This window comes from Oncorhynchus masou, chromosome 10 (genome assembly GCF_036934945.1).
Source record: "Oncorhynchus masou masou isolate Uvic2021 chromosome 10, UVic_Omas_1.1, whole genome shotgun sequence".
NCBI classification, from domain to species: Eukaryota; Metazoa; Chordata; class Actinopteri; order Salmoniformes; family Salmonidae; genus Oncorhynchus; species Oncorhynchus masou.
The window spans coordinates 17,617,922-17,643,455 of record NC_088221.1 but is presented as its reverse complement, the minus strand read 5'-3'; the positions used below and the strand labels follow the sequence as shown (position 1 = coordinate 17,643,455).

General features: G+C 41.1%; 1 protein-coding gene and 1 long non-coding RNA gene across 3 annotated transcripts in view; both read right to left on the bottom strand.

Moving 5' to 3' along the window:
• Positions 1 to 6: 6 nt before the first annotated feature.
• LOC135546824 (uncharacterized) overlaps positions 7 to 25,534 on the bottom strand; it is a 36,685-nt gene continuing 11,157 nt past the window's right edge. The window contains exons 9-14 of the mRNA XM_064975410.1: positions 4,216 to 4,339; positions 3,193 to 3,368; positions 2,769 to 2,932; positions 1,816 to 1,975; positions 1,527 to 1,642; positions 7 to 470 (exon numbers count right to left, since the gene is read on the bottom strand). Coding sequence (XP_064831482.1) covers positions 444 to 470; positions 1,527 to 1,642; positions 1,816 to 1,975; positions 2,769 to 2,932; positions 3,193 to 3,368; positions 4,216 to 4,339 — 767 coding nt within the window. The 3' untranslated portion in view covers positions 7 to 443. The remainder of the gene's footprint in view (positions 471 to 1,526; positions 1,643 to 1,815; positions 1,976 to 2,768; positions 2,933 to 3,192; positions 3,369 to 4,215; positions 4,340 to 25,534) is intronic.
• On the bottom strand, positions 15,116 to 24,520 carry LOC135547252 (uncharacterized). Of its 2 annotated transcripts, XR_010456682.1 has the most exons (5): positions 23,789 to 24,520; positions 23,554 to 23,666; positions 22,000 to 22,110; positions 20,307 to 20,455; positions 15,116 to 15,458 (listed from the first exon to the last, which is right to left on the bottom strand). It is a non-coding gene; the product is annotated as an uncharacterized LOC135547252 (long non-coding RNA). The 2 variants fall into 2 exon arrangements; XR_010456681.1 differs by having other exon boundaries at positions 23,554 to 24,520.

The following is a 25,534-nucleotide window of genomic DNA, read 5'->3' as shown; positions in this document are numbered from 1 at the left end:
AACGTATTCAATTTCCTCCTTTTATTACAGGTCTATAATGAAACCTCAACTACTTGTTGAATAGGACATAGTTCAATACATTTATAGAAAAATCGACATACATTTCACATTTTGTTTTTGCTTATGCCTTTTTTACATGTTATAATCAATCACAAAGTAGCTTTATTAAATAATAATATAACTTTGTCATGACTCAGACATAAATATAAAGCAATGGTTTGTTATAATCTTATCACTGGATAATTGTGGGTTCAATATTTATTTGATCTCGAGGAGACCACCACCAGTCCATAGCCCACAGTAAACTGCATCATCATCTTCTTCCTTGACAGGTCTCCTCCCCTGTGTATGGCCTGGGAGGGACAAAGTCATGGTGATGGGGGTCCAACCACAGGCATGACTGAGAGCAAGTTGAAGAGGTCAGGCTAGGGATCTGTGGGCATCTAACCACCACAGAGAGGAACAGAGGACTGTAGTCAGAGAGAGTAGAGCCAAAAAGGGTTGGGTGTTAAGCCATGGAAGAGGCAATATCAAAAGCATTATAATGATAGTGATTTAATTTACTTTCCCCCTGAGTGAATAAATAACAATAATAATAATAATCTGTATTGATTTAAATTGGTGTCAGGCAAAGTTTCAGTAGCAAAATGATCTATGTTCATATCCTGGTGTAAGCAGTTGTGGTGTTGATGTGGTGTTAATTTGTGTTACTATGACCAGACTTTAAAAAAAATAATTTTGTTCAAGCAGGGTGTCAAATTAATCACTGTTACATAGTGTTGATTTTTCATTGTAACATTTCAAGTGTTGATTCAGGTGTTAAATTAACTCTGTAAGTGTTACATTAACACTCATTTGTGTAAAATAAAATATAACATGGTCTGATTAAAAATATTGACAGGCCAATCATATAGCCAATATCCTGTGATAATCTATATTGTATTGTGTTAAAGAATTGTATTTCAATTAGAAGACATTCACATTCACATTCACTAGGTGAAGATGGATGAAAATGGATGGAACAACAATGTCCCTGTCACTAACAAATACAGTCATGGGCCATAACTCCACAATTGACTTGAAAAGCAAGGCACTCTGGGAAATATGCAAATAAGGCTTTACACTGTGTGTTAAACAGTGTGTTAATTTAACACTGAAAAGTGTGGACCCATATAGGCACTAAAACAGTTTTAAATTGTTGATTTAACACTTAACAATTTGCTCTAAAGGGAAAGGTGAATGCCATAACAGTATACATTTATCACTGACGTAGTGTAAACATTGAATTCTGAAGTGTTAAATACAAGATATTAGTAAACACTATAACAGTGTAACTTTAATTCTAAGTTAGTGCACCACTGGTGTTGCAAAGTATCAGTGTTAAATGGCAGATTTTTGAAATGTATAAATTCAACACTTTCTGGTGGTTCTCATTTAAACACTTCAAATGTGTGAAATTGAACACCTGCAGTGTTCAATTTACCAATCAAATTTCGCTGTGCAGTTGAATGAAGTGGCAATAGTACCAGTGTTTTGGGGAGAGGTTTGTGCATACAGAGCAGACGACCACTATAGACCACTATTCCACAGAGGAGCACCACCAGGAGGCTAAAGGCACACAGTACACTCAGAACCACAGGCACTGGGGGAGAGACAGACACCAAGGGTTACGGACTATAATTGCTAACAGATGTAAACACTGATGTAAAATAATGGCCGTGCCTGTTGTGTATGACTGATTTACCAGTGCTGTATTGCTTTGTTGTACTACACTGTGTGGTCTCTTAGCTGTGCTGTTAGGCCCTGGTACTGTACCTGTGTTGGCAGCAGTAGGGCTGGTGAAGGCACAGTGGGGCTCAGAGGGGACAGAGTGAGGGTTAAAGCTCGTAGATGGGGTGACAGTCACGCAATACTCCGCCCCTGGCTCCAGGTAGCCAATCACAGTTTTCTCAGTGGAGGTGACCCACATGCTGAACTACAAAAAGGCAGAGACATTGTCACAATGTTTATACAATGTTTATAGACACGTTTACCATGCTGTAATCCACATTGATCATTGACCACAACGGTCTAATTCATAGCCATGTGTGTAGCTATAATACCAATATCTCATTAAGATATTAGTCCCTTGACTAATGATTTGTTCATTCATTGTTGTCTTGTATTAGATTCACTGTATCTGTACTGAATTGACAAATAACGGTGGGTTAGAGATAGGGAGATGAGATGACTGACAAAGAGATGAGGAGAAGAGACCCCTCCTCCTGAATCTGTGTAGGCGTACTTTTTCTCAGAGCAAGAGGCAGTTTCCTCGAACACAAACCAGACTGTGTGCTCCTGAGAGGAAGGTGTGGGCAAAAACCACACGTATCTACATCTGTAGTCATGAAAGATAAACAACCCTCAGAGAGGAAAAATGTGCACGATTAAATTCTTATATTAAACAGACACTGATCTGCTTTCTCATCAATGCCCTGATGTTCTTCTCAGGTTCTATTCAAATATAACGTGTGTGGGTTTTACCACATTCTCACAACTTTATTTTCTTGGTATATGTCCTTTCACATATCTTTACACTGTAAAAAAAACATCAACCTCAAAATGATGCTGATAGGTCAAACCCAACATGACAGGGCAAGGTATCAGAATGAGTGTAAGATCAAAGCTGTAAGGAGATGTCAGATGTCAGCTAAAGAGATATGTTATGTCCCCCCCCCCCAACTTACCCCATTGGGGGTCACATTTTGAACGACCAAGTCAAGTCCTACCTGAGATCCATCCCTGGTCCGGCGCACCTTGCAGGTGAACTGTCTGTAGTAGAGCTGTGTGGGGGACAGGGAGCGCTGCAGGCCCCTGGATTTGGGGGGAGTTACCTGCAGGAGCAGGCAGTTCCCACAGCCGGACACGGACACCACTGGAGGGCCCAGCAATGCTGCAACATCAGGGGTCAGAGGTTACAGTGAAGACTGAATGATTATATACAGGTACATCTAAACAGGTAAATGATGTAACGAGGACCACTAGAATGGACAATATTTCGTCCATTTCCTAATATAAAAAAAAAAAGAGTAGACTAACGTTTCACTCAAATACCATTCTCAACATGCATTTTGTCTAGTGAGCCGCGGTATTCCAAGGAAAAGAAAAGGAGACTGAAATGGAGGGGGAAAAGGTAGAGTAAAAGCATCTCACTGTCAGTCAAGGGGTAGAAGAGCATAGAGAGGGACCAGTTGGACTTCTGAGTAGTGGTGATGGCTTGAACACGGGCTTTGTAATGATAGAAGGGATCCTTGAACGTGTTAGTGAGGTCACATGACTGGCGGGTCTTCAACCTAGCACAACCCTTCACGGGATGCCATGAGTACTTCCTGGACGAGGGAGAGAGAGATGTAAAGAAATTAGAGAGTTTAATTTCACCAAATCTGAAATCATAATTTAAGGTTTCCAAGACCTCTCTGATGAGAAGAGGCTACCCTTCCTGTAGGGGGGAGGACGCAGAGAGCTGTGGGTTGGCAGCGCACCCCATTGCTGGGCGTCAGGTAGCCCAGCGGTTAAGAGTCTTAGGCCACTAATCAAAAGGGTGCTGGTTTGAATCCTCAGAGCCAACTAGGTGAAAAATCTGTCAATGTGCCCTTGAGCAAGGCACTTAATTCTAGTCGCTCTGGATAAGAGTATCTGCTAAATGACTAAAATGTAACCAAAATGAGGGACAGTGTCTGACAAACAAACCTGCACACATTTATTTACTTACTGATTTCCATTTCTAATACAACGCCACCCACCCCCCCACCCTAGATTATTGCTGTTACTGATTGTCCTGTTTGTGAAAATCTTGACAATTTTTCATGATGTTGTTATTGATATTATTAATGAATCATTCCATTTCCAAAGTACACTTTGCCAATATGTACATTGTTATGTCATGTATGAAAAAAAGCAAATGAAAATGAATTGAAATTGATTTGAGAGAGAAAAAGAGAGAGAAATAGAAGGGAGAAGCTAAGGAAATGCAACACTGATGAAGATATCTACACGGCTCTACATTGCACAATTGCAGTGATTCAGTATTGGCCTTGACCAGCTAACCAGACGAAACGAAAGCAATGGATCATCCTGGAAGACAACCCTGAAAAGAAAGTGCTTATTCAGCAGCTACGTATAAGGTGAAGTTAAATGAAATGAAAGCATGGGACTGAAGTGTAAGTGTGAGCTAACCTGAGGCTCTGAACTGTGAAATGTGTGTTGTCAGGAGTCCCTGGACCTGGCAGCCAGGTCAGAGTGTGCTCCAGGTTGAAGGAGACAATGGACACGTTGGTAGGGGCTGGGAGCATGGACACCACTGGAAGACACACACACACACACACACACACACACACACACACACACACACACACACACACACACACACACACACACACACAGTTGCAACTTGCAATATGAACATCCTACATGAAATACTACAGTCCTCGCCAGAAAGTAAAATGCATGACCCAAACAATCAACAAAAATCAATTGAAGGGCTGGGTTAAATGCGGAAGCCAAATTTTGTTGAATGCATTCAGTTGTGCAACAGACAAGATATTGCCTTCCCCTTTATTTCCCCCCAGAGACCCCCTTCAAAAAAACAGAGCCTACCCAGGGGTAGGTGCAGGAGCAGCAGGGTCCAAGGCCCCATCTTGGGTCAGTAGCTGTGTAGGATGGCAGGCCTGGCCGTGTGTCTCGGGGTTAGAGTGCAATGAGCTGGGGCAAGGAGCTGCTGCTGTCATTATGTAAAGGTGTAAGTTTCATTTCCCCAGAAATCCCTCCCTGAGATGTTCCCCCTAACTCACTCACACACCTTATAATATCCATGTGCCATGTTCTGTCACTCCCACACTCACTGGAATGCTGCATTCTAATAATGGGACGTACAACACTGGATGGAACAGTATTTTCTCTTCCTTTGCTGTCCATTTCAATGTAATATTTGTTTTTGTGAATGTTTGAAGTGTATGCTGTATTGGTTGTGTGTTTCTGTATGAGGTAAGTTTGAAGGAAGCTATACAGTATACATATTTCTGTCATGAACATGAAGCTTGCTTATAACGTTATACTGAACAGAGTGCTGTCATCAGTTTATTAACTGTGTTTATAACATACAACTACAAAACAAATGTTAAGATGGTATATACAAATATTTCATTTTATTAAGTAAGTACAAATAAAAAAGGATACAAAATGTCTCCAAGATTAATTATAAAATGTTTGTATTAGTTATTTGACCGTTAACAGTTTGGCATTAACAAATATTACATCTCAAAACAACATTCTTTTTGCATTGATTACATACATATAAAATAATACACACTTCAAAATGACTATATTTTCCTGAATATGTAACAGTTTGGGGTGGCAGGTAGGTAGCCTAGTGGTTAGAGCATTGGGCCAGAAATCGAAAGGTTGGTGGATTGAATCCCCAAGCTGACAAGGTAAAAATGTCGTTCTGCCCCTGAACAAGGCAGTTAACCTATTGTTCCCCGGTAGGCCATCATTGTAAATAAGAATTTGTTCTTAACCGACTTGCCTAGATAAAAAAAAATGGATAACAAGTTTTCTATAGTATGGCAAAAAGCAAGTAAAGGCTACTATACATTTGTAACGGTCAAATGACTAATAATTTATCTTTTGAAGACACTTTGTATCCTTTTTTCCCCCCATTGGCATAAACACTGAAAAGTATGTTGACCATAAACTTGTGAATAAGTACAGAAAACTGTATTGTATAGCTTGACCTACCATTCCCTTGACGTTTGCCCATGAGCATCCCACAAACACATACGGTACACACACTGATCCCCACTTTAAAAATGTTAGGCACCAAACATAATTTCAGGAGTACCAGAAAGAGATATATATTTTTAAATATAGTTTAGCACATCTCATGACAACTTGGATGGTAAATGACTCAGGATGAGAGCGAACGATATTGCCACTCCTATTTGCCATCTCTTCAATCAGGCCTACAGGAAAGTGTGTGCCCTCAGGCCTGGAGGAAAGTAAAAGTAATTTTGCTACCTAAGAATAACAAAGCACCTTTTACTGGCTCAAACAGCAGTCCAATCAGCCTGTTACCAGCCCTCAGTAAACTTTGTGAAAAAGTTGTGTTTGACCAGATACAATGCTATTTCACAGTAAACAAATTAACAACAGATTTTCAACAAGCTTATTCAACATGTCCGGCACTTACACAAATGACTCATGATTGGCTGAGAGAAATTGATAGGATACTATCAAAATAGTAGGAGCTGTTTTGTTAGACTTCAGTGCAGCTTTTGCCATAATCTGCTGCTGAAAAAACATGTGTTATAGCTTTACATCCCCTGCTATATTGTGAATTAAGAGTTACCTGTCTAACAGAACACAGAGAGTGCTATTTAATGGAAGCCTTTCCAAAATAATCCACATAGATTCAGGCATTCCCCAGGTCAGCTGTCTAGGCACCTTACTTTCTTCAATCGTTACTAATGACCTGCCATTGGCTCTGAATAAAGCCTCTGTGTCTATGTATGCTGATGATTCTACACGTCAACTACCATAGCAAGTGAAATCACTGCAACACTTCACAAAGAGCTGCAGTCAGTTTCAGAATGGGTGGCAAGAAATAACTAAAAGCACTGTATTTGGGACAAATCATTCATTAAACCCTAATTCTCAACTAAATCTTCTAATGAATCATGTGGAAATTGAGCAAGTTGAGGAGACTAAACTGCTTGGAGTAACCCTGGATTGTAAATGGTCATGGTCAAAACATATTGATGCAACAGTCACTAAGATGGGGAGAGGTCTGTCCATAATAAAGCACTGCTCTACTTTCTTAACATCGCTATAACCAAGACAGGTCCTAGTTTTGTTGCACATGGACCACTGTCCAGTCGTGTGGTCAGGTGCCACAAAGAGGGACTTACGAATGGCCCAGAACAAGGCAGCACAGCTGGTCCTTAAATGTACACGGAGAGCTAACATTAATAATACGCATGTCAATCTTCTTCGCTCAAAGTGATGGAGAGATTGACTTCATCACCACTACCGAGCTGTCTGTTTAAACTACTAGCACACAGTTCAGACACCCATGCATACCCCACTAGCCATGCCAACAGTGGTCTCTTCAAAGTCCCAAAGTCCAGGACAGACTATGGCAGGCGTACAATACTACATAGAGCCATGACTTCTCTATTCCACACAAAGTAACTCATGCAAGCAGTAAAATCAAATTTAGAAAACAGATTAAAAAATACACCTTAAACCAGGTGTACACTACACAACTTTCAAAATCCTAACATCGCTGAGCCTCTCACATTAAACAACCTTCTTTCCTGTAGTTATTTTTGTGTTGCCAACATAGTGGTAAATGATGAGGCACTAAACGATGTGGCACAGACGGGGGTCACACACTGCAAGATTCTTCACTTGGTCGTTATGATTCTCGATACCATGTGGTCTCACAAAAACAATGATGTGATTAGATTTAACGTACAGTAGCTACAATTAGCTGTGGCTCAAAGCAGCCTCAAATGTTTTCAGTAAGACATTCACGCTTGCCATACAGAGTTGAAATATCTTGCCAACATTTTGAATTGAATAACATTGCTTGTGAACTTCAGAGCTGTAGCAATGACACTTTTGCTTTGGTTAAAGACAAGTACAAAAGCATACTAGTAGTAGCTCCTGGTTGAGTCTACACATTCTGGGAGATGAAAAACAACGTCATCATCTCACTGTCTTCTTCTCTGGCGAACTCTCATTGGCTATTGCTGATCACTGTTCTCAAAACTTGTCGTTGCACATCTCACACTACAAGAGCATTGCAGATTTTGTGCTGATAAAATCAAACATGTTTGAAAATGTTTGGACGTCTGGGACTACTCAAACACAAGGTAGCCCTCAGATTGCGTCTCTGACCCGCTCACATTAAACGAGCGTCAGTGATGGCCGTGCGCCCGAGTAGGCAGCGACATGGGGATTTTGTCTACAATCTCAAAAACTTGACTAGGATAGCTAAACCGTGGCCAAAATTGTGTAGTGTACACGTGACTTTATGGAACAGCAGGGACTGTGAAGAGACACACACACACACACGGATTGTGTGTAGAAATGTGGTAGTAGGGTAGTGGCCTGAGGGCACACAATTAATGTGTTGTGAATTCTGTTGTGAAATGCAATGTAATGTTTTTAATTGTATAGAACTGCCTTAATTTTTCTGGACCTGTAGGACCTGCCTCGATATGGATCCCCATGCCAAGGCAGCAAATAATGGGATCCAAAATAAGTACAAATGAGTAGCGTAGCAGACCCATTTCCTTTACCAATCAAATTTCCCTAGACATACACTCAAGTTAGCAGGTTGTTAACTAGGTAAAATGACTGAAAAATGTTGTTTATCAAACCAATAACTAGCGACCTGGAATTAGTTTAAAATGGTCCACAACATGGTTTATGAAATTATATAAAATATGTGTGAAATTGCGCGGGAATAAAAAAGCTCTTAAAAAGCTCTGTTAATATGGGTCATGTTTTTTTTAACCGTTTGAGCTAAGACAAGATGTTTCCTTTGCAGTAAAGCTGCAAGCATGCCTGTCGCACAGCTGTGCTGTATTTGTCCTTCCTGGCACTCAGAGGCTGCGTGACAACAAACTTGTAGAGCCTACTCAGACTGGCCTGTGCTTTTGGTTATACCAGGGATGATATTATACATTTGTATTAACTTTACTTGCTCTGCTCTAATGTATCAAACGCAAAAATCTAAACACAGAAGACTCATCAGAGTCACTATTGTAATGCTCCAGGTGTTGTGGGTGTGGAGTCAAATGCAGGAGACAGAGAGTTCAATGCTGTGCGTCTTTAATAGCACCAACGCACCACAGGGTGCTCACGATAGTTACGTTCCCAAACACAGGGAATCAAAATGTGCAACGAAAAATACACGACCAAGTACTAACACGTACCTCTACAACAGAGCCGAAGGTTACACTGAAATAATCCCGCACAACAACCAGGCGGGCCGGCTGTCTAATAAAGACAAACTAATTAAACATAAACAGGTGGTACCACTAAACATACAAGGAGGAGGAGGAAAGACAATCAGTGGCAGCTAATAGGCCGGTGACGACGACCGCCGAGCGCCACCCGCCCGGGAAAGGGAACCACCCTCGGTCGGACTCGTGACAACTATCCCGCTCGCTATCATGAATAAATTATATTTCAAAAACTGATTGAGGAATAGATGCGCAGGAAACTGACTTTATAAAACAAGTGTAATTGGCAGGGCTGAAAAATGTGGTATTATCATATGAAACAGTACTACAGTTTATAAAATGTTGGTATCATAAGTATTATGACGTTTTGGTACTGTGATATAACCGTGGTACCAGTATACGGTGCAACACTACAAGAATGCACTTGTGCATTTTGCTAAAAGCTGCCCAGAATCAAGTAAATAAATCATGAGGAATAAGGTTTTGAACTGTCTGTCCTATATGTAGGGAATATAAGAAAGCTCAGAAAATATTTTAGTTTTTTTGGACACATATTTTTCCCTGTTTTTATTGGCACAAAACTTCCTCCATACTTCCATTAATTTGTCAGGGAGGGGGTACTGTCATGTATACTTCCTTTCTGGCCTCTAGGTCACCAGACTGCTTGTTATGGCGCACTCCTGTCACCATCGCTACGTGCACCAGCGCGTCATCAGACACACGTGGAATCCATCAACTCCCTGATTACCTTCCCTATATATGTCACTCCCTTTGGTTCCTTCCCCAGGCATTATTGTTTCTGTTTCAGTTTCCTGTCTCTGTGCTGTTCGTGTTTCTTGTTTTGTATTATGTTTCATTTATTTATTTATTAAATGATTCACTCCCTGAACTTGTTTCCCGAACTCCCAGCACACACGTCACAACAAGCATGATGGTTGACGCAGCTTGTTGGTCATTAGCCAAGTGGCGATACCCAGCCATTTCAAAGCACGTGAAGGCATCCAGTATGGTATTTATGACTTCACATCAGGACAATTCCCACCTCCCTCATGGTTACGAACACAGCTTTGTATTTAATATATTGGGTAGAAAAATGTAAAATTCTACTATTATCCGCACATGTACCCAAAAAGGTACTGACCACTACCATGTGAGTTCCTATGTGAAGGTACACTATGTGTATGTACAGTGCCTTGCGAAAGTATTCAGCCCCCTTGAACTTTGCGACCTTTTGCCACATTTCAGGCCTCAAACATAAAGCTATAAAACTGTATTTTTTGTAAAGAATCAACAACAAGTGGGACACAATCATGAAGTGGAACGACATTTATTGGATATTTCAAACTTTTTTAACAAATCAAAAACTTGAAAAATTGGGCGTGCAAAATTATTCAGCCCCCTTAAGTTAATACTTTGTAGCGCCACCTTTTGCTGCGATTACAGCTGTAAGTCGCTTGGGGTATGTCTCTATCAGTTTTGCACATTGAGAGACTGACATTTTTTCCCATTCCTCCTTGCAAAACAGCTCCAGCTCAATGAGGTTTGATGGAGAGCATTTGTGAACAGCAGTTTTCAATTCTTTCCACAGATTCTCGATTGGATTCAGGTCTGGACTTTGACTTGGCCATTCTAACACCTGGATATGTTTATTTTTGAACCATTCCATTGTAGATTTTGCTTTATGTTTTGGATCATTGTCTTGTTGGAAGACAAATCTCCGTCCCAGTCTCAGGACTTTTGCAGACTCCATCAGGTGTTCTTCCAGAATGGTCCTGTATTTGGCTCCATCCATCTTCCCATCAATTTTAACCATCTTCCCTGTGCCTGCTGAAGAAAAGCAGGCCCAAACCATGATGCTGCCACCACCATGTTTGACAGTGGGGATGGTGTGTGTTCAGGGTGATGAGCTGTGTTGCTTTTACGCCAAACATAACGTTTTGCATTGTTGCCAAAAAGTTCAATTTTGGTTTCATCTGACCAGAGCACCTTCTTCCACATGTTTGGTGTGTCTCCCAGGTGACTTGTGGCAAACTTTAAACAACACTTTTTATGGATATCTTTAAGAAACGGCTTTCTTCTTGCCACTCTTCCAAAAAGGCCAGATTTGTGCCACATACGACTGATTGTTGTCCTATGGACAGAGTCTCCCACCTCAGCTGTAGATCTCTGCAGTTCATCCAGAGTGATCATGGGCCTCTTGGCTGCATCTCTGATCAGTCTTCTCCTTGTATGAGCTGAAAGTTTAGAGGGATGGCCAGGTCTTGGTAGATTTGCAGTGGTCTGATACTCCTTCCATTTCAATATTATCGCTTGCACAGTGCTCCTTGGGATGTTTAAAGCTTGGGAAATCTTTTTGTATCCAAATCCGGCTTTAAACTTCTTCGCAACAGTATCTCAGACCTGCCTGGTGTGTTCCTTGTTCTTCATGATGCTCTCTGCGCTTTTAACGGACCTCTGAGACTATCACAGTGCAGGTGCATTTATACGGAGACTTGATTACACACAGGTGGATTGTATTTATCATCATTAGTCATTTAGGTCAACATTGGATCATTCAGAGATCCTCACTGAACTTCTGGAGAGAGTTTGCTGCACTGAAAGTAAAGGGGCTGAATAATTTTGCACGCCCAATCTTTCAGTTTTTGATTTGTTAAAAACGTTTGAAATATCCAATAAATGTCGTTCCACTTCATGATTGTGTCCCACTTGTTGTTGATTCTTCACAAAAAAATACAGTTTTATATCTTTATGTTTGAAGCCTGAAATGTGGCAAAAGGTCGCAAAGTTCAAGGGGGCCGAATACTCTCGCAAGGCACTGTATCTTTGATCTTTTTGTGCACCAGGTAACAACACTTGTACAGTAACTGTACTCTTATTTTTTAGTGTTTGTGAATATACACTACCGTTCAAAAGTTTTGGGTCACTTAGAAATGTCCTTGTTTTTGAAAGAAAAGCTAATTTTTTGTCCTTTAAAATAACATCAAATTGATCAGAAATACAGTGTAGACATTGTTAATGTTGTAAATGACTATTGTAGCTGGAAACGGCTGATTTTTTTATGGAATATCTACATAGGCGTACAGAGGCCCATTATCAGCAACCAATCACTCCTGTTACAATCGCATGTTGTGTTAGATAATCCAAGTTTATAATTTAAAAAAAGTCTAATTGATCATTAGAAAACCCTTTTGCAATTATGTTAGCACAGCTGAAAACTGTTGTTCTGATTAAAGAAGCAATACAACTGGCTTTCTTTAGACTAGTTGAGTATCTATTAATACATTTTCAAGCTCATAACGGTGCTTTCTCCTCAAACAACAGCATTGTATTCTTTCACTGTAATAATTTCGACAGTGCAGTTAGATTAACAAGAATGTAAGCTTTCTGCCAATATCAGATATGTCTATGTCCTGGGAAATGTTATTGTTACTTACAACCTCATGCTAATCACATTAGCCTACGTTAGCTCAACAGTCCGACGGGGGACCCACCGATCCTGTTTGTGCCATAGGCGCATCAAAAGAAGGCTATCCTTTAAGTTTAAATGCAATTGCAAGTGAGGCATGCCAAGTTAATTTGCAGGACAGGCCAAAAAGTACCCAAGCGCATTGCATTTGACAGTAAATATATAGCAGAACACTAATACATACACTACCGGTCAAAGGTTTTAGAACACCTAGTGTTAGGGTTGTATACTATGTATTTTTTATTAGCTAAGCAATAAGTGGTAAATGCAATTTTCGTATATACGGGCTCTCTGTCCCACCTCGCAGGGCAAACAGAGAACTGACTTGTTCCTGACAAAGATATTATAAATATACTCTGACATAGGTAGTTCCTGCGTCCGAGCCGGCCTGTCAGAGAATATACAGTTATCAGGCACCTGGCTCCTGTTATCTAGCAGAAGACTGTTTGTTCTCGCAAACAGTGCCTCCTCTCAACTCATTGCACAATTCCTGTCTTCATGTTATTCTGTATTTCTCCATCATGAGAAAGGCCCATGGCCCTGAAACTGTTAACAATGTTTCAAGTCAGCTATGTTGCATAACACATACACCCACACAAGCCAACAGCAAATAATATTCAATCACATATGATATGGTAACGGGCTATAGTGCATAACACAGAACCTTGGTTTTTCTTTATTTTTCCATTTTTTTCCCTACATTGTAGAATAATAGTGAAGACATCAAAACTATGAAATAACACATATGGAATTATGTAGTAACCAAAAAAAAGTGTTAAATCAAAATATATTTTATATTTGAGTTTCATCAAATAGCCACCCTTTGCCTTGATGACAGCTTTGCACACTCTTGGCATTCTCTCAACCAGCTTCACCTGGAATGCTTTTCCATCAGTCTTGAAGGAGTTCCCACATATGCTGAGCACTTGTTGGCTGCTGTCCCTTCACTCTGCGGTCAGACTCATCCCAAAACATCTCAATTTGGTTGAGGTCGGGTGATTGTGGAGGCCAGGTCATCTGATGCAGCACTCCATCACTCTCATTCTTGGTAAAATAGCCCTTACACAGCCTGGAGGTGTGTTGGGTCATTATCAATTGTTTTTCAACAGGACAGTCTCACTAAGCACAAACCAGATGGATGGCTTATCACTGCAGAATGCTTTGGTAGCCATGCTGGTTAAGTGTGCCTGAAAAATCACAGACTGTGCTTTGCTGGTGACACTACTACACTATAACACCTCCTCCTCCATGCTTTACGGTGGGAAATACACATGCGGAGATCACCCGTTCACCTACATCGCGTCTCACAAGGACACGGCGGTTGGATCCAAAAATCCCAAATTTGGACTCAGACCAAAGGACAAATTCCCAACGGTCTAAAGTACATTGCTCATGTTTCTTGGCCCAAGAAAGTCTCTTCTTATTATTGGTGTCCTTTAGTAGTGGTTTCTTTGCAGCAATTTGATCACGAAGGCCTGATTCACACAGTCTCCTCTGAACAGTTGATGGTGAGATGTGTCTGTTACTTGAACACTGTGAAGCATTTAATTGGGCTGCAATTCCTGAGGCTGGTAACTCTAATGAACGTATCCTCTGCAGCAGAGGTAACTCTGTATACCACCCCTCCACCCCTTCCTTTTCTGTGGTGATCCTTGTGGGACGTGCTTCAGTTTCATCATAGTGCTTGATGGTTTTTGCGACTGCAATGATGGACTTTCTTTTCACTTTGCTTATTTGAGCTGTTCTTGCCATAACATGGACCCGGTCTTTTACAAAATAGGGCTATTATCTGTATACCACCCCTCCACCCCTACCTTGTCACAACACAACTGATTGGCTCAAATGCATTCAGAAGGAAAGAAATTACACAAATTAACTTTAAGAAGGCACACCTGTTAATTAAAATGCATTCCAGGTGACAACCTCATGAAGCTGGTTGAAACAATGTGCAAAGCTGTCCTCAAGGCAAAGGGTGGCTACTTTGAAGAATCTCAAATTTTAAAATATATTTTGATTTGTTTAACACTTTTTTGGTTACTACATGATTCCATTTGTTATTTCATAGTTTTGATGTCTTCACTATTACTCTACAATGTAGAAAATAGTAATAAAAAAAACTTGAATGAGTAGGTGTTCTAAAACTTTTGACAGGTAGTGCATATTACTGTAAAAATCTACCGTATAATGACTATAAAATGTACCACTAAATTAACAGCAATGGCTAACAGTGTAGTTTCATGTTATCACATGTTGAAGCATACGTAAAATGTGACATTTCACATCTGAAATCATGTGAAAATGTGTTTTAGGAACATATGAAGTGTTTTGAAATGTCACAAAGTGTTCCAAAAACATGTTTTCACATATGAAAAGCCACATCATCACGTGACCGCTCCCCTCCTCCTCTTTCATCTGCTGTAATCCCTCTACGGTCCATGTAGTCTCTCTCTCTCTGAGAAAAGACTGAAGCTCAAGTCCTGTCCCAATGAACCACACTTGGCTGGCTCTGGAAGTTGACTGGTTTGTGAGGTCACAGATAGTTGACAGTTGTTTGATATGGACATTGAAAGGCAGTCAGGTCTAAGCAGAGATTCACGCTGTTGGTCTTGTGTTATGAAGAGAGGACATTGAGGGCGGTTGGACACTGTCTCAGAGGTGGTCTTAAGCTTTGTGGACAGGACAGTGGGATAGGCCGGAGAGTGTTTTTGGATGGGGTAGGAGCACCTCTGTTTTAGTGGAAGAAGAGGAGGAAGAGGAGAGGGGGTTGAGAGAGGACAGATCGGCAGCAGCCCCTCGTGTCTCGTGCCCTCCTCCTCCCCCACTATTTATCTTCCCCTCCGTCTCGATCACTGCTGTCCTTACTCTCTCCATCCTTTCCACTGCTTCGCGAAGGCTGACGATGGTGGAACTAAATGCACTGAGGGAAACCGTTCCTCATTGTAGGACACTGGAGGCATGTTCTCCTGGTGTTGTATTTATCTCTGCAAAGAGTCAGACAGTGTTAATGTGTTAATGTGTTTAAAAAGTCTTAAATCAAGAGACCGTTGCACCTCTGACACCATGTGTGAGCCTGTGACTAAGGTCACCTCATACAATCCCCCATAAGGGAAAACCCCTCAACACTAAACCATTGCTGTGGTCAACGCTTCACAATGGAACAAATCAAATAGCGAGCAGATTGGAAACAACCTAGCTTTTATTAGCAGCGTGTTAGCCTAGACTCCCCCTCCTCTACTTGACACATTTATGTTAATTCAGCAATGTGGTATAAGTCATGCCCACGCTATTAACGGTTCCTTGTACCGCGTCTTTGTGACAACATACGTACAGTAATAACAATCATGTTTCCATCGCACATGGTTTATGAACTGACACACAAAACACTGTATTCAAAACTTAAGTTTTTCAATTGAAATGATTATACATAATTCTTGCAACCTATAGAATGTTATGTATATGGGGGATACAAACCATCTGTTTTTTTTATGCATGATGGCTCACTGTTCGTTGTTGGCATATCCTGCCTGTTTGCCCACTTTGCCAATGAAGTAATCATTAAAATAATTGCCAACATCAAATGGTTGTGATGAATAAGCCATCTGATTCGATGAAAGTTGGAGTTGAATTTATCTTTTTGCCCATAATTTAATTTAAAGTAATGCAAAGTGTTTTCCCACTCCATCATTATTTATACAGTATCATTGATCTTGGCTTCATAATAGTTTATTCTTCTTTTTGTTGAGTTTAGTCACATCATTTCTCAATTTGCAGTAAATCAGATGTGCAACCAAACGTATTAGCCACTCCTTTTTGCACCATCTGCCCCCAAAGCCAGACAGCTTTTCAATTCCTCATCAATCCATGGAGCTTCAACAGTTCTAACAGTCAGTTTCTCAACAGGTGCCACGTTCATCAACAATTGGAAGAAGCCATTTCATAAATTCATCAAGTGCAGTGGCTGGATGCTCCTCATTAGTCACATCAGACCAACTAATATTTGTAACATCATCCACATAAGAGTCACAACATAATATTTTGTATGATCTCTTCTACACTATTTTAGGCCACCTTTTGAAACTTTGGCTTTCCTGGCCACAGCCACTATAGTGTGGCTACTACATCCAATGGATACGGATACAGCTTTAGAACAAAGTGCTACAGAATTAGTAAAAAAGATGTGATCAAAACATGTGGATTATCTTGATCCTGTAGTGCTTGTAAACACCCGTGGTAGGTTGATTAATAACCTGAACCATTACAGGCACTGGTTACAGTGAGAAGCTTCCTCTTGAGCAGACAGCTTGATGAAAGTCAGTCAATATCCAGGACCCCAAAGAAAGTAGAGCTCTCGGTTTACATCACATACAGTACCAAGCGTTTCAGACACATTATTTCGCTACTGACTGTTAGCACTTGGTGGTCTACAGCAACACCCCAAAAGAATAGGCTTTAGATGAGGCAGGTGACCCTGCAACCACAGCACTTCAATAACACTTGACAGGAGATCTTCTCTAAGCGTTACAGGGATATGACTCTGAATATATACAGCATAATCATTTCTGTCTCTTCTATAGATGTTATAAACCTACTACTGTATCATCCAAGGAAATCATCTAAATGAGTCTCAAAAATAGCTAATATATGAACGTTATCTGATGTTAGCAAGTTATTGTTTTCATGAACCTTTAAAATATGGGCAATTTTCATCCCTTTCCTCAGACAGACATAATATGGAAAATACCAAACAAAGCAAGAGAAAAAAAAACATTCACAACTGTCCCAGACTGTTTTTTGGAATATTTATTTCTTGCACAGAATGTCAACTTTGGTACTATGGGATATAGTAGATTGGCTAGTGCTTTTGCTGTTCGTTAGGCCTACTCATCTTGTTGGCTGACGAAAAGTAAACGTGGACAGTTCTTACAATATCTTCAATATGCACCTCGGAATTGGATAAGGACAGGCGCAGTTGCGTCCCCAATGTGTCGGTCTTCACTTGTAACCTGAGAAAGACCCGATCACGTGATGGAGAGCCATGTGAGTGAGATGAGAGGTGTGAGTGAGATGAGAGGTGCTTCTGAGCGGGTAGTATTTAGGGAGAAGGACTGCAAAAGGCATTGGGATTTTTTGAGGGTGCATTATAGCCACACAAAAGGATGCCTAGCAAGTGCTTCTCAAAGTGTGAATGAGAGACTGAAGTGTGTACAGTCTGCGCAAAAAACAAACAAATCAGAGCTCATGCCTTTCAAGCAACTTTTTCAAATCATTAGTCTCATCATGCAGCCTTACAATGTATTAAACATATAGCCCAATGTTTGTACAACAAATATAGTTACATTAATAACTCTAAATTAAGCATATTGGAGTACTTATTTCTTTGTTACCCGCTCAATACAGAATAGCCGCATGTGCGCACTTCCTCAAATGGTTTGGAGAAACTGTCCTTTATTTTATTCATCTTTTTTTATTGTATTTTTCATACTATAAAATAATGGCACAGATGTCTAAGCAAATCTTGTCTGCTAAATTAACTAGTGTAGCCCACACCCATATGGCATAGCCACATCAGGTCCTAAGGACAACTCTGTGTATGCTATTCTGTTCTTCTGAAATAGACCACATTTTCTTCATTTCATGTTTCTTTACACCGGTCTAAAATAAACTATGGATTGACTTTGAAGGTGTAGGCTATATTACATGGATTTATTAGACTTTTTCAAATGAAGATGTTAAAAGGTCTGCATCAGTGGATTGTGTGGAAGCCAGGAGATGCTAAATGTGCTTATGTTAATTAACGGTCAATTATCATGAGCCCGACAGATATTTGCTTGACAATCACCGACTGACATAATTGTGACTGCAGCAGCCCTTGTCATGAACAATGTTTGTGCCCATAGAAATGCTGGAAGGGGGGCCCTGAGTGAAAAAGTTTGGGAACCCCTGCATTAGAGAGACAAAGAAGAGGGGTTTGTTTTAAAAGGTGCAATATGCAGAAATCATTGCCATTTCTGGTTGCCAAAATTTGAATAGATTGCCTAATTTCAGTTAATGTGATAACACAAAACAGTCATTGTGTAAACCGCTGTGAAATATATTTTCCATAACATAAGTTGTATTTTCAGCTGTTTAAAACTGGTGTACAAAACCAAAAGTCTTTAATAAGACGCAAAAACTAAACGTAAGAACGGGAACCATAGACATAGCGCACATTGAACCGATCTACTGCTTCTTAGACTTGCTTTCAATGAGAATTACAGATCTGTCACTCACATTTCTATATGAATGTTTTCAGGTCAGCCCCCTCCCAAAAAACCTCTCTTTGTAGATACAGCTTTAACCAAACAAGAGAGAAGCAGATGGCGGGGGATGCAGCTGTCTGTTAAACACTCTGCCCTTTCTGTCTTTGTGACCACAGCACAACCACAGGCACATGTATCACAGTGCTGGCGTGTGGGACAGAGGGGAGGCATATGCGACACCTGCAGCTCTTTCCTGTGTTGTCTCCACTGTGAGCCTCACGTTAACATTTTACCAAGGCCTAAGCTAAGGTTTATGATGGGACTTAATGCTATGAGTTACCCAACACTTTTCAGACAGTGTTACTTTGTCCCAAATCCCTGCTGATTGAGTAACCTGCTATCTAGGGAGTTTTGCCTTGCCACTGCGCTTCTGCATCAGCATGTCTTGCTCTTCGGGGGTTTTAGGCGAGGTATCTGTAAAGCACTTTGTGACAACTGCGGATGTAAAAAGTGCTTTATAAAATACATTTGATTGATTGAAGCCAGGGCTAGAATATCTGTATCAGTCTATAACTACAGTATTTCTGGAAGAGGTCGTTTCAGACAGATGAATCCAGTGTGAACCAGTAGGGCTATACAGAGCTCAGACAGCATCACAAGAAGACACAAAACCACTGAGACCTCTGTCTGTGAAGAGAGAGAGTCAGGGCACAAAGACCACTAACATGGATTCATGTGTGTACACCCATGCGCACACACACGTGCCTGCGGTGTACTTAGAAGTAGTGAAGCTACAGTGGTTGGCTGTAGGAAGAGTTCCTGCTGCGTCTCTCTGGGCCGCCTAAGAGCCTTACGGAGACACAGTACTCTCTGCTGGGAGTCTTACCCTTCAGAGACACCTTGTCCACAAAGTACTGGACACAACAGATACCATCAAAACCATGCCAGGTTTTTTCGGCATAGAAAAGTATCGGACGGGCAAAACCGTGAAATAAATACATTTTGTAAATATTTCTCAGGATGGAATATGTATATTTTTATTACAATCTAAAATTTAAAAAGTATGCATTCAGGAATATTTGTGTTATTGCATGAGGCCCCCATTGATTTTATTATAATGTTTGATACATTCAGATACAGTAGCATAAGCCATGGCCCAATGTGTAGAACTGCAGGAAATGTGCTTTAAAACTGCTAAATGTTCTCTTAGCCTCATGGCAAAACATGTAGAATTGCAGCAAATTAGCTTTAAAATATCTAAATTGTATCACTGTGACCAACAGCTAGGCCTCTACATTTTTTAAAATCAGCAACCAAATTATTGGCCACACCAACCACCTAAGTCCCATTTTGATCCAGAAAAATCCCTGCATGCATCATGCTTGAATGCACTGAAGAGACATTTAGCAATGAAAAAAAACATTTAATGCATTAATAAACACCTCTGATGATTTAGTGAGTGCTTTATAATGAGTTTGAATCTATCACTCAATTTCAAATTGACCCATATGGCACAGGTTTTGAGTCTTCAAAGGTTTGGACCATGATAAAGAAGTTTAAGTGTACGTATCATGCTCTTCCTGTCCTTACTGTTGCGCCATCCCTGTTGCGGTTTGCGTCTGATGTGGAGTTTGTAGCTGAACCTGTCGTAGACATCTTGTTGGCCATCCACAGGAGGCCTCAGGTCCACACAGAGTGCTGTCACAGGCTCTCACTCACCAAGGGTAGATCCAGGTGGGCTACAGGAAACACAGAGGGAGAAACGAGCTTAGTGACTGCTGAGCAACCAGGCTTTTATTTTTTTAAAGGCCCACTATGAGGTTGGCATATTACTGCGGAATTGCCAAAATCACAATAATGCCACTTTAGTGTTAAACCCGTTTGAAAAGACCGGCTGAAATTTTAGCCTGTTTTGGTAGGATGTAGTTTTGGCCTGACTGGTGACATCACCAGGCGGTAAATTAGTTAATAGAACAGTAAAGAAGCGTTCCAAACCTCTGCCAATAACAGCTGGTTTCCCCTCTTCACTCAGAACACACACAGACAGTCTTTAAAAAATTATCTGGAAGCTATTTGTTTCTTGTTGACCATTTTAATTGAAAACAATCACTATAAAAAGGTACTTAATCGTTACTCAGAAATTATTTGATAGCAAGATAAAAACGACTGTATTGGACTTTAAGGTTGAGTAAGTAAGAATTGTCCACAAACGTACCGACATTTATATGATATATAAATAGTTTATGATTAGTAAACGCCATAGTGTAGTTATTTTGTTGGATACTTCTCCCTATTAGCTGAAAACATTTTTTTAGAGCCATTTTTTGCTATCAGGCTAGCTGTTGAGTCCGAAACAGATTCCTAAGTCATGGTCATTTGTTGTGCAATGTAGACTCCTCCCTCCGAGGCACACGTTGCTGGGCTACACTCCTCTGTGGATAAAGCCAGTGTGAGAAACGTGCTAACAAACATTTCTGCAATGAAACTAAATACTGCACTCTGACCCAGAACATATTTGCTAGATTCATTAGTGTTGTTAGACAAAGCAAGGAAAGTGAACTTCAATATGCGATGTCGCCTAGTTTTATTGGAATTTGCAACTGTTTGTAAGAAATTAATATGCTAGGTTCTGACACGACTCACTGCATCTTGAAAGTCTCTCCAAAGGGACCAGATGTTTTTAAAATGGAGAATGTATAGGTGCAAGCTCTGTTAGTGCTACTGAACACAACTCTAAAGTATTTGAACTTTAACCCTGAGGAAATGCTGATACTCATTGTCGTTGATGAGTTTAAAGCAATCTTGGTGGGTCAGGCGTGAGATGTGGTTCCCCAACACAGCGAACACCTGGCTGTGGTTTCGGTCAGAGAAACTATTTGGTCAGGCTAAACACCAGAGGGGACTGCACATGCTCACAACCAGCCACCACTTCCCAAGTCTGTCCGACCCTTCCCCTTCTGTACAGGAGGGACAAAACATAGAGACTAAGAGAGAGAGAGGGAAAGAGCAGTTGAAGACGAGCTGAAGTGTTTACTGCTTACTTGTTGGCTAAATATTATAGTAACTATGGGTATGGGTAATTTCCCTTAAATGCAGGAAGACACTCCCAGTCCTGTTCTGACAAGTCTCTTCATCTACGTGGTGTAATTACAGCAATGAATCTCCCAAAGAGTAAACGCCTCAAGGAAAGGCTGTTTTTGCTTGTTGATTTAGATATTAGGGAGTGAGAGAGATACTCATACAGATCACAGAATGACACTCACACCCACAAGCAAACACATACCTGTCAGAGCAACCCATCACGAGGTAGTACACACCCCTGGATACCAGGTCAGGATATGGACAAAATGGCTGGAGGAGAGAGTCACATTGACTGGAGCATGGAGTTCACACACTGCTGAGAGAGACAATTATATTAGTATATTTCAACTCAGAAATAAGGTAATGGCTAAAATGAAGCAGCAGGCCTTGTGGAAAATACAGTGCAATTCGGACCCCTTGACTTTTCCCACAAGGCCTACTGCTTCATTGTAGTCATTAACATATTTCTGAGGTTAAATATGCTAATATAAAATTATGTCTCTCAGCAATGTGTGAACTGCCTGTTCCAGTCAATGTGACTTTTAGTCTTTCTAAAATTGATAAAATGGTTGTTTTTTCTCAATCTTCACAAAATATCCAAAAATAAAAAAGCAAAAACATTTGTGTTTTTTGCAAGGTATTAAAATAAAAAAACAGATATTACATTTGCACAAGTATTCAGACCCTTTACTCAGTAGTTTGTTGAAGCACCTTTGGCAGCAATTACCTCAAGTCTTCTTGGGTATGACGCTACAAGCTTGGCAAGCCTGTATTTGGGGAGTTTCTCCCATTCTTCTCTGCTGATCCTCTCAAGCTCTGTCAGGTTGGATGGGGAGCATTGCTGCACTGCTATGTTCAGAGACTTGTCCCAAAGTCACATTTAAGAAGGAAGGATGGAGGCCACTGTGTTCTTGGGGACCTTGCAGAAAATTTTTTGCACCCTTGCCCAAATCTGTGCCTCGACACAATCCTGTCTCGGAACTCTACGGACAATTCCTTTGACCTCATTGCTTGGTTTTTGCTCTGACATGCTCTGTCAACTGTTGGATCTTATATAGACAGGTGTGTGCCTTTCCAAATCATGTCCAATCACTTGAATTTATCACAGGTGGACTCCAATCAAGGCGGATCAATGGAAACAGGATGCACCTGGCCTCAATTTCGAGTGTCATAGCAGAGGGTCTGAATACATATGTAAATAAGGTATTTCTGTTAAAAAAATGATACATTTGCTAAAAATACAAAAAACCTGTTCTTGCTTTGTCATTATGGGGTATGGTGTGTAGATTGATGAGGATTTTAGAATAAGGCTGTAACTTAACAAAATGTGGACAAAGTCAAGGGGTCTGAATACTTTCCGAATGCACCGTATCTCTGACCGACAGTTCCATAACTGTATTCCCAGTCATGTGAAATCCTTAGATTAGGGCCTAATGAATTTATTTAAATTGACAGATTTTTCTTATATGAACTGTAACGTAGTAAAATCTTAGAAATTGTTGCATGTTGCATTTATATTCTTGTTCTGTGTACATGTGAAGTGGGTAAAACAGTATGTAAACATTATTTCAGTGATTATGTACATAGTGCAGCAGTCTCTAAGGTGCAGGGTTGAGTACCAGGTGTTGCCGGCTAGTAACAGTGACTAAAGTTCAGAGAATGGTACTGGGCGGAGGCCGTCTATTGGTGACTATTTAACAGTCTGACGGCTTGGAGAAAGGTGTTTTTCAGTCTCTCGTTCGCAGCTTTAATGCACCTGTACTGTCTCCGCCTTCTAGATGGTAGTGGGGTGAACTGGCCGTAGCTTGGAGGAATGAGGTCCTTGACTATCTTCTTGGTCTTCCTGTGACACCAGGTGCTGTAGATGTCCTGGAGAGCAGGCACATATACAGTATAGTTACAGTTTATGAGTGTGTGATATGGGGGTTGTTTTATTTTGACATTACAAAGAAAATCTTTTATAAACAATGGCATGTTGCACTGAGCCTTACTGTTGGTAAATCACATTAGCGTCCGATTTTCGACTGTTGCAGATGCACCTCCCCACTCTTTGACTACAGTCGGTTGCTTTCGCCTTACTACTCAAACGTGCCCTGTATGTATAAATGAATGGGATATTTGAGTCTCTCTCTCCCCAATTGATGTTAAAATGTACACACATGGGCAAGGGGTCGGGCACCACAAGTTATAAGACCAGGCTTTTTCGTTGTTCTCTCTCTTTTCTTTTCCTGACAATATGGTACGGTTACATAAGAAAGAAGGTTACTTAAGATTACTTAACATTAGCCACCTAGCTAATACTAGTGTTAGCCACCTAGCAAACATTAGCCACAACAAATTGGAATTCACAACATAGCATACTTTTTCCAAATTCGTAACATATCATAGGAATTGAAATTTGTAACATATCATATGAAATGGATGATGGCCATCCACAAATTAATATATACCAAATGAAATGTAACATATCATACTAATAGGAGTGTCCAAGATTTACATTTATTATGTTACGTCTACCCCTGAGTCCAGGTTGACAGTGTCGTACCCTTTACTTTTTTTTTGGTTCACCACCAATATTTTTGTACCTATTCAACGTGTGGAACCACAATTTACATTTACATTTAAGTCATTTAGCAGACGCTCTTATCCAGAGCGACTTACAAATTGGTGAATTCACCTTCTGACATCCAGTGGAACAGCCACTTTACAATAGTGCATCTAAATCATTAAGGGGGGGGTGAGAAGGATTACTTATCCTATCCTAGGTATTCCTTGAAGAGGTGGGGTTTCAGGTGTCTCCGGAAGGTGGTGATTGACTCCGCTGTCCTGGCGTCGTGAGGGAGTTTGTTCCACCATTGGGGGGCCAGAGCAGCGAACAGTTTTGACTGGGCTGAGCGGGAACTGTACTTCCTCAGTGGTAGGGAGGCGAGCAGGCCAGAGGTGGATGAACGCAGTGCCCTTGCTTGGGTGTAGGGCCTGATCAGAGCCTGGAGGTACTGCGGTGCCGTTCCCCTCACAGCTCCGTAGGCAAGCACCATGGTCTTGTAGCGGATGCGAGCTTCAACTGGAAGCCAGTGGAGAGAGCGGAGGAGCGGGGTGACGTGAGAGAACTTGGGAAGGTTGAACACCAGACGGGCTGCGGCGTTCTGGATGAGTTGTAGGGGTTTAATGGCACAGGCAGGGAGCCCAGCCAACAGCGAGTTGCAGTAATCCAGACGGGAGATGACAAGTGCCTGGATTAGGACCTGCGCCGCTTCCTGTGTGAGGCAGGGTCGTACTCTGCGGATGTTGTAGAGCATGAACCTACAGGAACGGGCCACCGCCATGATGTTGGTTGAGAACGACAGGGTGTTGTCCAGGATCACGCCAAGGTTCTTAGCGCTCTGGGAGGAGGACACAATGGAGTTGTCAACCGTGATGGCGAGATCATGGAACGGGCAGTCCTTCCCCGGGAGGAAGAGCAGCTCCGTCTTGCCGAGGTTCAGCTTGAGGTGGTGATCCGTCATCCACACTGATATGTCTGCCAGACATGCAGAGATGCGATTCGCCACCTGGTCATCAGAAGGGGGAAAGGAGAAGATTAATTGTGTGTCGTCTGCATAGCAATGATAGGAGAGACCATGTGAGGTTATGACAGAGCCAAGTGACTTGGTGTATAGCGAGAATAGGAGAGGGCCTAGAACAGAGCCCTGGGGGACACCAGTGGTGAGAGCACGTGGTGAGGAGACAGATTCTCG